Raw genomic sequence first — 14,017 nt, 5'->3', positions numbered from 1 at the left:
GGAGGTGTGGTTTTGGGATTTATTACCTTGAATACCAAAACCTTAATTACCACGTAGGTGTGGTGTGTTTGTTTATAATTTGACTAGGGTGACCAGACAGCAAGTGTGAAAAATTGGGACGGGGTGGGGTGGGGTTAATAGGCACCTATATAAGAAACCCCAAAATCGGGACTGTCCCTATAAAATCGGGACATCTGGTCACCTTACATTTGACTAATGGTTGGCATGCCTATTAGTGGTTGACTTTATTGTGGATGAAATTTTTCAAGCTTTTTTATTAATTTTCTCATGCACTAACTGGGGGATGACAAAGAGCAGAGGTTTGGGATTTACACTGTGTGTGTAGATATGTAATGTGTATGTATATATGTGTATGTACTCTTGTACATACATACTAGACTTTTACATATATGGTAGGCTTCTATGATAAAGGCTAATTATACAGTGTGTATGTATGTATATATGTGTAATATAAAAAGCTGCATTATTGAAGGTGTTTTTCTGTGGTTTTTTTTTTTTTTTCCCCCCTCCCCTTTTTGGGGATTTTAAAATTTTTTTTAAACTAGGATTGCTGTAAACTAATACTTTGTAATAAAATAACATTACTCCCTGCACTTTGAATAGATTGAAATACATATATTAAAAATAGTTAATTTAGGGGACCTTCATTGACAGTGAAAGAACTTTGTAATATAACTGGAAAGAAAGGAACTATGAAGACAGTATAGATGAATTGTATAAAAGAGTAAAAATGGAGGACAGGTATAGCAATGTATTTATTAAAATTTTGATTAAATGATCATTTATCCCAAATTTTAAAGGGCCTCATTACAGTTAAAGAAAACTTGGAATTTTTTTTGTTATGAGATATGGTTGAGCCTATATACATTTATTTATTTATTTTCATATCTTGTTTTCTAAACAGTCTTAATATGCTTTTCTATTGGATTGATTTATTTTTATTTTGCTTGGTGCATTATTTAAAGCAGGCACAAGATGCCCCCTCATTAGATAGTTCATTTAATCACTATTGCATTGCCTATAAGGAATAAAGGGGTTAATTAGGGATTGGGTTAGACTGAAGAATCTCATCTAAAGAAATGTAGCCTAAAGTACAGCATTATCAGCAGTATGTGAGACACATGTTGGAAACATTGAAACTTTCCACACATCAGTGTAACTTTACCTCTTGATAAATTCTCATGCTAGTCTCTTCTCATTTTACATTTTCATTTTGGCAGCTGAACACTAGCAGGTTGATGTTTCTATATGAAGTCACAAATAACCTTGTAACTCATTTGTCAATCTGTTTTTCTTTTTTGTCTGCTTTGAAAACTAATGATAGTACATCTATTTTTTGCACTGTTTTAAGAGTCCGTTGTCTTAGATTCAGAAACTGGAGAAAGCTCCTGTCAAAGGCCATGTTAAATATGTCCCAAAGTAATATTTCATGACTCTCCAACTAAATACTTGTTGCGTTGTCAGAGCTATAATTTAAGAATTAAAGTATGGTAAAAGAATGGTGAATACAAGCCTGTCACAAGTTTGGGGCTTTGTTAGACACAGTACAATATAAGTTTACTTAGTCCTGTTATATTGTGCAATAAAAAGATTAGTTTTAAGTTTATTTTTTCTGAAATTACCTTATTGCAATATTTTGAAAAGATTTTGCAGAAGGGAAGAAATGTGTACTAATTGTGTCTGAAGATTAAACTGATATTTTAAATTTTACAAGAAAACTTGCATTTAGCTGTGAGTGCTGTTAACCAGAAATTTCTTAATAGACGTTAAATGGTTGAATGGTTATTTTGGCTTGAAACTAGTTGGCGATTAAGGAAGACTTGGAGAGTTTTATGAAGATGTGCATTAAGTGTACCACGTACATAAGACCATGAATTCTTGAGTGTTTCTATTAATTGTACGTGAAGTGTTCTCATTGCTAAGTCGAGCAAAAAAAGTTATTTTCTTGCATTTCTTTGGGGACCATAACAGTATGTTACAATGATCACACATACTTACCTAAATCAAGTCACTGTCGAGTTAGCATTTTGAAAATCTCTTAAGAAAATCCACTCCACAAAACAATGTAATAGAAATTGAATTTTGAAGTGGCTACCACTTGTTTTCTGAAGATACTCTTTGGTCTATGTTCCTGCAGGTAACTAAGTCTGAAACTCAAATTTGAAATATTGGTTTCATCAGGGGGAGTCTTGTGCCATTCTTGCAATGGAAAATAGCTCTCTTTAGTGCTTGTTGTTGCTGTCCTTCCACAGTGTCTTAATTTTTTTAAATGTTTACTTCCTCCATAAGTGTTCCTCGGCAGTCTAGTTCCAGAAGGTCTGAGTTTATTTACTCTTGCTCCTCATCTGTATATATCCATCTGATGTCTCTTGACTTACACTTAGTCTCTGCCCCAAGGGGCTTAACATCTCTTTTTTTGTTTGTTTTATATTTGTACAGAGCCTAGTACAATGGGGTCCTTTTCTATGACTAGGGTCATTAGGTATCTACTCCCTTGACTGCTCTGTTCATTGTGGAAAAAATCTAATTGAAATGGCTCAATTGTTTTCCCTAAAACAAAAATGTTTTGGCGTTTCTCTTCTGTCTGAAATTCAGAAATTTCTAGTTTTCATTCCAAATGAGAGCAAACTTTTTTAAAATATCAAAACTTCCCATGGAACGGAAAGTTCTGAGTTTTGATTAGCTCTAGTTAACACAATGTTTAGATTTATGGGAGGAGTTCATGCTTTTCTTGGAGTTATTGTTTCAATCTGTCTGCTTAGTCACACAGACAACACTGCATCATTAATCTTTTAGGGGTATGTTTTCATTGCAGAGTTAGCCTTAATGATTGACGCTTGGGTCTGAGCACCTAGATTAACCGTCTCGGGTGTGAGCAGCCACACTGCAAAGCCATACACGAGTTACTGTGTCCTCAGTGGTGCTGGACTCACCGGTGTGTGACTCTAAGACTTATGGGGGTACATCACATGGTTCTCTGTGCTGCCCTAAGCTGAGCTGTTCTGATTCTTTCCTAGTGACTTGAGAAAGCATCAGAGGGGTAGCCGTGTTAGTCTGGATCTGTAAAAAGCAACAGAGAGTCCTGTGGCATCTTTAAGACTAACAGATATATTGGAGCATAAGCTTTTGTGGGTGAATGCCCACTTTGCATCCGACGAAGTGGGCATTCACCCACGAAAGCTTATGCTCCAATACATCTGTTAGTCTTAAAGGTGCCACAGGACTCTCTGCTGCTTTTGAGAAAGCATGTTTGTCCTTCAGGATATGCAGGGGAATTGTGGGAAGGCATTGGAGGACTATTGGCAGCTGAGCAATGTAACCTGTGTCCTCATTGTGAGGGTGATGGGGGTGGTTCCCAACCTTAGTGAAAGTGACACCTGGGCACTCTTACATCCCCAGCTAGCCCTGGTTAAAAGCACACCAGACTTTGGGGGGAGAGGGTTTTGTGCATGATATGAGGGAGATTAGGAGCAGCACCTGAGTGACGGTCACTGTTAACTCTGCAGTGAATACATATGTGCATTGTATGTAATTTTCACTCTATAAATACTAGGTACTACTTTTTAATGAAAGTTTATATTCTGGAGAATCTGTGCAGCATTTTTGCAAGAGGATGATTCTGCAGCAGTTTGGTCAGTCATATAATCACAGTACAGATACAGGTTAGAGTTACGTAGCTATTTCCATACTAACTCTTTTTTTTTCAGTGGCTCATGGCTTTCAAAACTTTAAATTGGGGCTGTTTTTTATAGGTTGGCTTCACTCTGAAGTGGATGTTTGGTTTTGGAAATAACTGAATAAAAATGGTTCAGCTTGTGATGGGGGTGACCTGACCCCTTAAGATCAGTGGTGTCTAGGGGCCAGCCCACTGTCCTCATGTGGTGTGGTCATTTAAGATTTTGGCAGGTCTGATATACAAGTACCTAGGTGAAATTGGGTGAGAGGAAATGGTCTCAGGAGTAAGTAGTGTTTCAGAGGAATTCCCATTACTGTTTCCTTAAAGTACTGGGACAGGAGCTTGGCAACTGGGGCAAGACAAAGCTCCTATGTCTCGTGGAGCATTGGAATGAGTTTTGGGAAGGGGATCAGCGCATATGCCGCCACCTCCCTCATAGCAGGGCAGACATCAGCAGGAGAAGGCTGGCCTGCTGAGCGCTCCAAGGTGGAAGACTAAGTGGGGGAAAGGTCCAGCTGAAAGTAAAGCTGGCTCTAAGGCCCTACAGCTGGTCTAAACCACAGCCTTATCTCCATGGAGAACAGCTGGGGGGATTCCTGTCTGTAGGAGGTACCTGCCTCCTCTCACTACCTCAGCTCCGAGAGGAGGGCTGGGGGGACCTCCTGTCTTAGGGAGGGGAAACCAGGAGGACTGTTTTGAAATACAGCCCAATGGCTGCCATAGAGGCCAAGGAGCCACCAGGAGTAGTAGCCTAAAGCAACAGGGAACCAGATCTTCTGGAGGATATGACCCCTGGTGTATAACTCTGAGGAATGATCTGCAAGTGACGGATGGTAGGAAACAGTAAAGGGGTGGGAGAGTGGTGCTTCAGGCAGGGTACCTGGCCTGTAACCCAGAGGAGTAGGTGAGCCTGGGTTCTCCTTCCTGTCCCCAGACAGTGAGGAAGTACAGGTTTCAGGAGAGGAAAGAGGCCAAGAATCAGTGGTGCAAGTAGAAATAATTTCTTTCTGGTACTGCACTCAAGGGAGGGACACAAGAGAGGGCACGTGACCCTCCATGTGATTCCTCCCCACCCCAGCCTGGGGCCCCCACGCTCTCCCCATCCCCTCTGACATCCCCCCTTACCTGTTTAAAATGTTACAACTGTTTAACATGCAGTTGTAAAATGATGCTTTGGGCCCCTGGTGCCACCTGTACTTCCAGGTGTCATTGAGGATCCAGCAGCACCCCAAATTGAAAACTTCTTAAATGAAAGAAGGATAGGAAGGACAATCACCCCACTTTCCCTTAACACACTATCAGTGCCTCCCTTATGTCCAAACTAAGCTTCTGCTAGGTTGCCTTTATGTGTTGCTCTCCGCCAGGCACTAGGAAATCAAAGATGCTGCGCCATCTGGGTTTGATGGAAAAGAGGCATAGAACTGTGTGTGCCATGTGCATCTTGATAGAACTACAGCCCAAATTGTTTTATTGTTTTCCTCACCATGATATACAGGAGGGGCAATCAAAATCAGCTTGGCAGAACATGCATGAGAACTATCTGTGGACAGATAAGCAATTTATCAAAATCACATTCTCTGATCTCTTGGGGCCAAATCCTGTTCCCATTGAGATCAAAAGGAGTTTTGCTATTGAGTTCAATGGGAACAGGCTTTGACATTTGGAGAGGAAAGAACAAAACCACTCAAGCAAGGGCTATGTTGCTTATACCACAGGTATCAAAGGCTGCTAACTCATGTGAGAAAGTCAGCAGAGATCTGATCTTTGTTCTAGCCTCATTCATTGCTGATTTCTCCCTTGCAATGGACAGTTTCTGTACCATATGCAACTCATAAGTACATCTGCAAAGGATCAAGGGAATATGAAGGCTCCAGATTACCTTAAAGTCCTCAGTCCCTTGGTTAGAATGCTCCCATTAGTATATGTTCATAGTCCAGAGGCTGGAGCAGGAAAGAGGCCAGAGCAGGAAAGAGGCAAAATGGATATGTTTCCAGGCCAGGGCCTTTTAGCTTTTTGCCAAGTGCCAAGTAAATGGAGATCTGTTCTTACTATGAAAGATGGTGTTTGGAGTCACATGGGCAAGTTACATGTCCATCACCCCCACCCATATTCTAGTTAGAACATGCACAAAAAGTCCATTAAGAATAGACAGGCATTTTCCAGGGTCCGTTGTGAGCTAACTGTTCCTTAATGGGCCATTCAACTTGACTTGTCCCTTCATGTGCTGGCTAAATAGCTTGTGGGCGTTACCAGAGGAGCAAACATGTAGTAAACATAGCTAATATTCATAACTTCAGATACCAAGATGAATATACATGCATAGAAATAGCATAATCATAAGTACCAGCTATTTCACCTACATGACTATTCCCAAAAGAGATTCTGAAAAATCACACCACATACCTGAGACCCTATGTGCCAGCACCATGCCCCACTGGAGTTTTATTATCTGTTATGTAACCACAGAAAGGGAGTCAGTGCCACGACTCCATTTAGCTTAAAGGGGCAAGGTTAATTTTTAGCTGTTCATGTGTGACTGCGCCTTTAGTCAGTGAGGGCATACTGGCTGGCACACATTCAGGTTAATGGGCTTCAGTGTCCCTTTGCAGTTAACTTTTTAATGTTCATAAACTTCGTATGTGCTGAGGTGGCTTAAAGCGTAACACAGGTTTTTAGGTTTGCAAATCTATGAACCTCTGCCTCTTTGAGATTTTATTATTATTATTATTTTTTTTTTTTTTTGGGCTGGTCATAATGTGAGTGGATATCCTCTCCGCCCTCTGCTCATGAGATTGTGTCTTGTAGCACTCTTCTGAACACCAGTTAAAAGGATTTTTTTATTTTTTTTCAGTACGTGTGGACTGATTATTTTCTCTTAGAAGGTATGTAATTTTTTCAGGTTCACACTGATTAACACAGAAAACAATTGGGGCTGTTAAATTTTCTTCAAATTCCATAGAAAATTAAGTTCAGCTATATTTTCCAGTACAGTGATGAAATGGGTGTTCGTATATACAAACATTAACATGCTTAAATACTCACTCCCCCTCCCCCCCAAATTATGTAGTATTTCAGTCTGTTTATATGGAATATGGGAGTTGGGTGAGGAATCATTTCAGCATATGTATGACTTATTAAAAGACAAAGTTTAATTCGAACTGTATCCTAAACTGCATTATGATATTGTACCCAAACATTGCATTTCAATGGGAGAGTCAACTTCCTTTATAGGAACAGAGCAGACTCCTGAAGCTCTTACCACAAAATTGGTTCATAGACATGCAGATAGTCCCATCGTCTTCAATGGGATTGATCAAATGATTAAGGGTTTACAGGATTAGGTTCCAAGTTTATAAATTGTTCTAGATGAAACTGACAATGCCTGAGCTGTCTGATCAGAAGGAGCGTCATTCGAATAAAGGTGAGCAGATGTGTGAGAAATCTTGTTGCTAAGATGAGGAACATATTTTCAGGAAAGTTCTTGGCAGATTCCTGAGGCTGCTGGTTTAAGGTCGTCAGTGTTCGGCATTATAATCTTCACTTATAGTTCTCTCACCCACAAAGCTGGAAAATGAGACATTTGTTTTCTTTGTTTTGCTGCTCCAGTTCCAGTTAGCAAAATGCATGTTACACTAGTTTGGCTGCAAAGAAGAATTCTGTGTGCACTGGGGACAATACCTGATTCCTGTCAGGCTGCAGAACTGGGCTGACATCAGAATCCAAACATCCTCTGGTCAGTGCAAGCAGAGGCATTCCTTAATGATCTGGACTTGATGTGATGCAGTATGAATGTCATGGATAATTCAGACCAATGAGGAGAAACAGAATCAAAAACACAGTTTAAACACCTTCCATCCCCATCCTCCCCCCTCTCCCCTCGAGGACTCCTGACCAATTTAACAGTACAATACATACGCTAACAAACTTAAACAAAGCCTTTGTTTAAGTTTGTTAGTGCACCGCTACCTCGATATAACGCGACCTGATATAACACGAATTCGGATATAACGCGGTAAAGCAGTGCTCCGGAGAGGTGGGGCTGCGCACTCCGGTGGATCAAAGCAAGTTCAATATAACGTGGTTTCACCTATAATGCAGTAAGATTTTTTTGGCTCCCGAGGACAGTGTTATATTGAGGTAGAGGTGTATATGCATTGTGCTGTTAAAGCCATATAAAGAATGAGTGCCCTCCCTAGCTGTGTTCTGCTCCTTTAAGGAGCAGAGCGCAGCCCTCCTCTCTTCTTCCCCCCCCCCCCCCCCCCCAGCCCTTCTGGTACCCCCGACCCCCCAAAAATCCCCCGGCTGGTACTGTGTACTGGAGTACCACCCTACTTGAACTACTGCCAAGAATGAGGAGTCCCAGATGAAGGCAGAGGGCCTGGCATAGAGATCAATGGACTTTGGGTTTTTCCTGTTTTTGTTTGGACTTTTCTGTTAATCTGGAAAAGGGGACTGGACTGGTAAGTGACCTGGGTGGAGGGCTAGGCCATGGAAGCAGCAGACTGTTGCAGACCTAGGACAGGAGATGCTAGAGTGGATGAACCACTACAACTCCACCTTTTGATGTGAGGAGGTGCTCTGGTGGGGAGTGTGTGCCAAAGCACAGCTATTCTGGAGTATGAGAAAAGTTTAAAAAAACAAAAACCTGCTAGCCTTACAACTCTTTTTTTTTTTTTTTTTTTTTTAATCGCCAATATCGAAACTAAACTGCTACCATCAAATCATGAATATTCCACAGTAGACTTTTTTCCCTGAATGCATCTTAGTAATGAACACCTTTATACTTAACTGGATTCAGGCAGGAGCTTTACAAATATTCATAGTGATTGATTTTAAAAATGGGGACAAAATTTTCAGCTGGGTGTCTGTATTTTCAATCAGGAGACATGTTCCGGAATCAAGAGTCTAAAGAGTACACAGTATGTAGTCTTTTGCTTTGTGTAAGATTGAGGATGCTGATTGTATTTGTGTTTATATCTGTGAAGTATACTGTGGATTCAATTCTGAGAGACTCTAGTCAACAGCAAGTGATAAGGGCCAGTGGAGTAGTCAAAGAAGACTGGAATCAATTAATTTTTTAGACTGAAGGTTGGGGAATGAAACCTACTTATATTTTGTGTTGTCCTTCACAATAAAAAGAGATTGTCTGTCTGAAATTTTTGTTGACTGTAAGGATTACATACCTCACTTGTGGATTTGTCTGTTAAATTAGTGTTTATTCATAGAAATCTATTCTATTACACAAAGCATAGTGACATGTATTTTCCAGTTTAGATGTGGCCAGCCAGTGTGTAGTATGATCCTGATCTTTTATTGGTTTTATTGTATTAGCTACTTTCTTGGCAGAGCATTTGTTTTCATTAATTGGTTTTCAGCACTTTTGAGTCTAAAATGTCTTTGTTCAGCTGATCGTAAGGCATGCAGCATCTCTTCTCATACATCTGCATTTATCCCAGCACACTCAGGGTATTGGTGGGGAAGTACAAAAAAATCAGCCAAATATTAGAAGCAGGCAGAAACTATTTTGGGTGTGAATGATTGCACTTCAAATGACATGGATAGTGATTCTGATTATTTATCTATAGTGTCAGTAAATAAAAGCTTAAGAATGTTGCTTGTTTTCCTTCCTCTTACTCTGATATTGCAGTTGGAAGTCAGGTTTCAAGGTCTGGCTTTTTTATTACTTGATTTGCCTCACCTGGCGTGAAAAAGTCAAACCAAAATGAGCTGGTACATATCCAGAGAAAACCCTGATTTGCCTTCCATGTCTCTGTGCTCATGAGAAAGTAGATGTGCATGTGTTCCAAAAATAGTATAATAAACTCTCTCATGAGCTGTTTTTTGCAGTCTGGTGCCCATCCACAAGCAAACCAGAAAGAAACTTTATTGGGATTATATGTTGATTTGTTTTGGCAGTTACATGAAGCAGGCAACATAAACCAGGAGATCAGGGAATCAGATCCTGAAAACCCCCATATTGAAGTACTATTTGCAAGTCATAGGATAGCAATAATTGTATTACCTCACCAATCTCACATTTTCTGCACTTAACCTCTTAATAAGGTGGAGAGGGAATCATAGGCTGTGGGCTTTCAGTGTCTAGCTCCGTAAATTGAACTACAGCTGCTTATTTCACCCCCTTTTCTTTTTCAAATGTCAGCATTACTGTGCTGCAGTCTGTAACAAGATTATATCTGATAACATGTTAACGCCCCCACTCCTGCACCTAAAAATCCATCTTCCGTCCTCTTTCCTTGCCTGGAATAAGGCTGCTGTATAAAAACAGCAGGAAATTGTTCTGGAAATCTCAAAAACGGACTTTCTCATGAAATTTCCAGAAATTCCTGTTACTCTTACGTGACTCAGAAATATTGCACAAGATACCTTTCTTTGTAGTATTTTTGGCCAAAACTGTGGTGTGTGGAGATATGTACACTAAAAAAGAAAAATGTTAACCAAAATTAAAAATAAATTCAAAAGCCGTTCAAATTTTGTATTTAAAAATAGGTAAAGGTATGAATTCATTCCTACTGTATCTAAATCAGTTTGTTCACCCTAATTTTGATACGCTTTTGTACCCTAAGTGACTTTTTGTGTGTGCAGGTTTTCTTTTTCATAGGTTAGATTTTTCAGAATGTGGTATCCATTTTTTATGTTCAGAAATTACTCAACTAATTTTATAATCTCCTTTGAGGAAAAAATAATCTCTTGGACTTTCAGAAAAAACCAGGAAGGAAATGACTGCCAAAGGTTCCCCAGCAATAGAAGTTATCCTCTCAACATTAGAGGTAAAACATCTTATTCATGTACGTGTGTATGTCTAAGTTGTATAGTTTGCAAATATCAGACTTCCAATTTTTCAATATTCTTTAATTTTCTTGGCCACTACAAAAAGGTACTTGTCCATGGTTTTGATCATTATGTGATATCTAAGGCCTTGATTCAGCAAGTTTCTTAAGAACATGCCTAACTTTGAATAGTCAAAGGAGCAACACTTGTACTTAAAGTTAGGCTATGTTTAGGTGCCTTGCTAAATCAAGGTCTAAAAATAAATAAGTCAAGTGGTTTGAGTTGCAGTCGGAACTCTGAGCAGTGTGTCAATCGTTGTTCAATTCTGATGTTCAAATTTTAACAAGAAATATACAAGTTTCTTAAAATATGAAGAAAAAACCCTCAAGTATTTACCAAAGAAAATGTTTTACAAGTAGAATTCAAGCAAAATAAAACCGCTTGTTTTGGAAATGTCTGTGGATCTCAAAAGCTGGAGAAGTTGGGCAAATATAAAACTACAGATGGTTTATTTGGGTATAAGCTTTAAGTATGCTAATGACTGAAGCTTGGTAGGAAGGGCACGTGTGGCTGTGGAAAATAAATGTAATAAGGTACTCCCATTAATAAGTCTTGAAACAAAACCTATTACTGTTACAAATGAAGCAAGGATACATCTGTGTCCAGTATGCCGTATTTGTTACCAAAATTAAAAGAATATTATTTAATTTCAGAATACAAGAGATCTTCAGACTACTCTAAATATATTAAATATCCTCACTGAATTGGTGTCAGTTGGTAAGTTTTAATCAAGTGGCAATTTTTTATGTGTACTTTGTGCAAATTGTTACATTTTTTTTCAAGGCATTTAAGAAATAGCTGATTTTACATAATTTTATTTTTCTGAGATTAAAAGTGATCAAAAGTCTAGTTTATGCATGTATATAAAAGTTGAATAGTGCCAATATTGCTTGGTGCATTGCAAATGGATATGAAGAAAAGACTAAATAGCTAGGTATCTTAATATTTTTTGACTACTGCAAATATTTGTATTTTTAATTTCAAGGTGGTGGTCGGAAAGCAAGTGTCTTAGTTTCTAAAGGAGGGACGCAGATCTTGTTGCAGTTACTTTTGAGTGCCAGCAAAGACTCCCCACCCAATGAGGAGTTAATGGTGCAGCTTCATTCCCTTCTTGCAAAAATTGGTCCAAAAGGTAAAATTATAACGGTTAATACTTTATCCATGTATAATATCCTTCATGTGATGATCTCATAGAACTTTTAAAAGATTGTTTCATCACAGATACTAGGTAACTCTATCTGTTCTATTCTACATTGTAACGGTTTGTATAGTGTGCTCATCGTTGTAGTAGTCGCTTAATGCACTACTGGAAGGCTCTTAAAATGACTACACACCTGTCACATCTTGTCCATTTACAATTGGATAAACAGAGAGAGAGAGAGAGAGAGAGAGAGAGAGATCAAGAATCAATTTTTGGAAGTGTTGACTAAATTAGGGTACCTCAAATTTTGAGTGCCCAACTTGATATTTAGGGCCTGTTTTAGGAGCCTGATTTTGGAGGTGTTGAACCTTTCAAGATGGGCACCAGTGTACTCAACATTAGTGGATGAAGGCATGCATGCAGACAAGAATGGAAGAAGGGAATGGTGAAATGGAGTTCATTATGCAGAGGAGAGGGGTAGAGATGTAGAAATATATCTTTTTTGTCACTTTTGAATTAAGATTATTTAGTTACAGAAGTAGAATAATTTAGCTTCAAAATCAAATTCAGTGATTTTTCTTTGGTTTTGGTTCTGTTCTATTTGTTACAGATAAAAAATTTGGAGTAAAAGCTAGAATCAGTGGCGCTCTAAACATATCTCTGAATTTGGTGAAACAGAATTTGCAGAACCACAGGTTAATCCTGCCATGTCTTCAAGTACTAAGAGTATACTCAACCAACTGTAAGTATTGCAGAGCATTCTTTTTTCTCTTTTCTATACAGTGCTGGGTAAAGTATTTGACAGTGTTTAAAATGGAGAATTAAATTTTTTGTTTAATATTACATGATTACAATGACTGCTATTTTCTGAAGACTTTTTACTACTTTTAAGTGGTATCCCCATGTGTGCTTTACTTCAGGTGCTCGTGCGCCTCTCGAGCCCTTGATTGGAGATTTGCTGTTAGCAGTATCCGTTCGGCCCCTGCACATGCCCTGTGCCTCCTCGTGCTGGATACCGAGTCTATATAGGGGTGTGCGGGTGAACAGCCATTAGTTCCTTTTCACCCGCTTCAGCCTGAGATGGAGCCTTAGTGTGGCAGTCTTAAGCTTGCCTTGGCTTTTCTAATATTTCAGTAGAGGTTAAGATAGTTTTTTATAGTTGTCAGTTGTCTGTATAGTTAGATGATGAGTGAAAGGATTGTTTGATTCCCCTTTCCCCTGGGAGAGACTTACTATTTTCCTGACAGGGCATGCCTGGCTTGTCAGGTTTCAAATGTTGCCTCTCCTGCTGAGAGGCTATAGCTGCGAGTGACCACCCCTCTGTGTGTCCATTTCTTGCGGGAGTCCCGCTTCTGCCTGGCTCTCACATCCAGGGCAAGGACAAACCGGGACATTAAATTCAGACTGCTAATGATGGAACACACTCTTCAGCCAGTTTCTGAGTCAGGTCAGGAGACCACCCCTCTTCCCCCTCCGACAGATCCAGCGCAGGCTTCCTCTACGAAAGGGAAGACTTTGGAAGCTTCAGGGAAGGCTTCTAAAAAGAGGACCCTCACCTTAAGGAGCCAACTCTGAAGAAGTCCCAGATTCTTGGCGAGATCTAGAGTCTCCGAAGCGTTGACCTCTCAACTCTGTACTGTTGAGGTGAAGGACTCCTCTTCCAGCCCTGGTGGGGCTGCAAAGTCCCAGAGCACGAAAGAGAGACACAGCTCTGATAGGGCCTCAGTACCTTTTGCCAGCGCGGCGGGCAAGCATAGACACTGGGGACTGGTTCTGTTCAGTCCAGCTGTTGGTACCCAGGCATGCAACACCCTCTGCACTGAGCAAGCAACAGCATCAGACGCCATCAGTGTCTACTTCAGTATGTCCACCATTCGTGGTACTGTTGGCTTTGCCGACTTTCGCCTAGGTCACTGCATCAGTGCCAGTCCCTTACTCGGTACTGTGACAGGTTGGGTCACAGTAACTCCATCAAGACTGTTACTAGATGTGCTGGGACACCACTGAGAACAAACCTCCTGCCAGAGAAGGCTTCCCTCCACTCCCATCTTGCTGAGCTAGACACACCAGTTAGCTACAGCACAGACCAAGAGGTTGGGCCACGCCCCCTTCAGTTCACCGAAACGAAGATTCACTTAGCCCAGGGGCTTCTCAGTTAACAGGGACTTTCCCAGCACCCAGTATTCAGTCTTTCTGGGAGCCTAAACCCCAGATGAATCAATTTTACTCTGTATAAAGCTTATACAGGGTAAACTCATAAATTGCCTGCCCTCTATAACACTGATAGAGAGAGATGCGCAGCTGTTTGCTCCCCAGATATTAATTACTTA

At 40.1% G+C, this 14,017-nt stretch overlaps 1 protein-coding gene across 4 annotated transcripts in view; it reads left to right on the top strand.

The window, feature by feature from the left end:
• Window positions 1-14,017, top strand: part of AGTPBP1 (ATP/GTP binding protein 1) — a 128,224-nt gene that overhangs the window by 38,626 nt on the left and 75,581 nt on the right. For 3 of the 4 annotated variants that reach the window (XM_026652394.2, XM_026652392.2, XM_029911709.1), the window contains 4 exons: window positions 10,418-10,485; window positions 11,200-11,263; window positions 11,532-11,678; window positions 12,298-12,429. In XM_026652394.2, coding sequence (XP_026508179.1) covers window positions 10,418-10,485; window positions 11,200-11,263; window positions 11,532-11,678; window positions 12,298-12,429 — 411 coding nt within the window. Of the gene's footprint in view, window positions 1-10,391; window positions 10,486-11,199; window positions 11,264-11,531; window positions 11,679-12,297; window positions 12,430-14,017 lie in introns of all 4 variants that reach the window. The other variant, XM_026652395.2, reaches the window with a different exon arrangement.

Source organism: Terrapene carolina, unplaced genomic scaffold (assembly GCF_002925995.2).
Source record: "Terrapene carolina triunguis isolate 2854851 unplaced genomic scaffold, T_m_triunguis-2.0 Scaffold113, whole genome shotgun sequence".
Taxonomy (NCBI): domain Eukaryota; kingdom Metazoa; phylum Chordata; order Testudines; family Emydidae; genus Terrapene; species Terrapene triunguis.
Note: the sequence above shows the minus strand (reverse complement) of the source record. Positions and strands in the feature narration are given on the sequence as shown.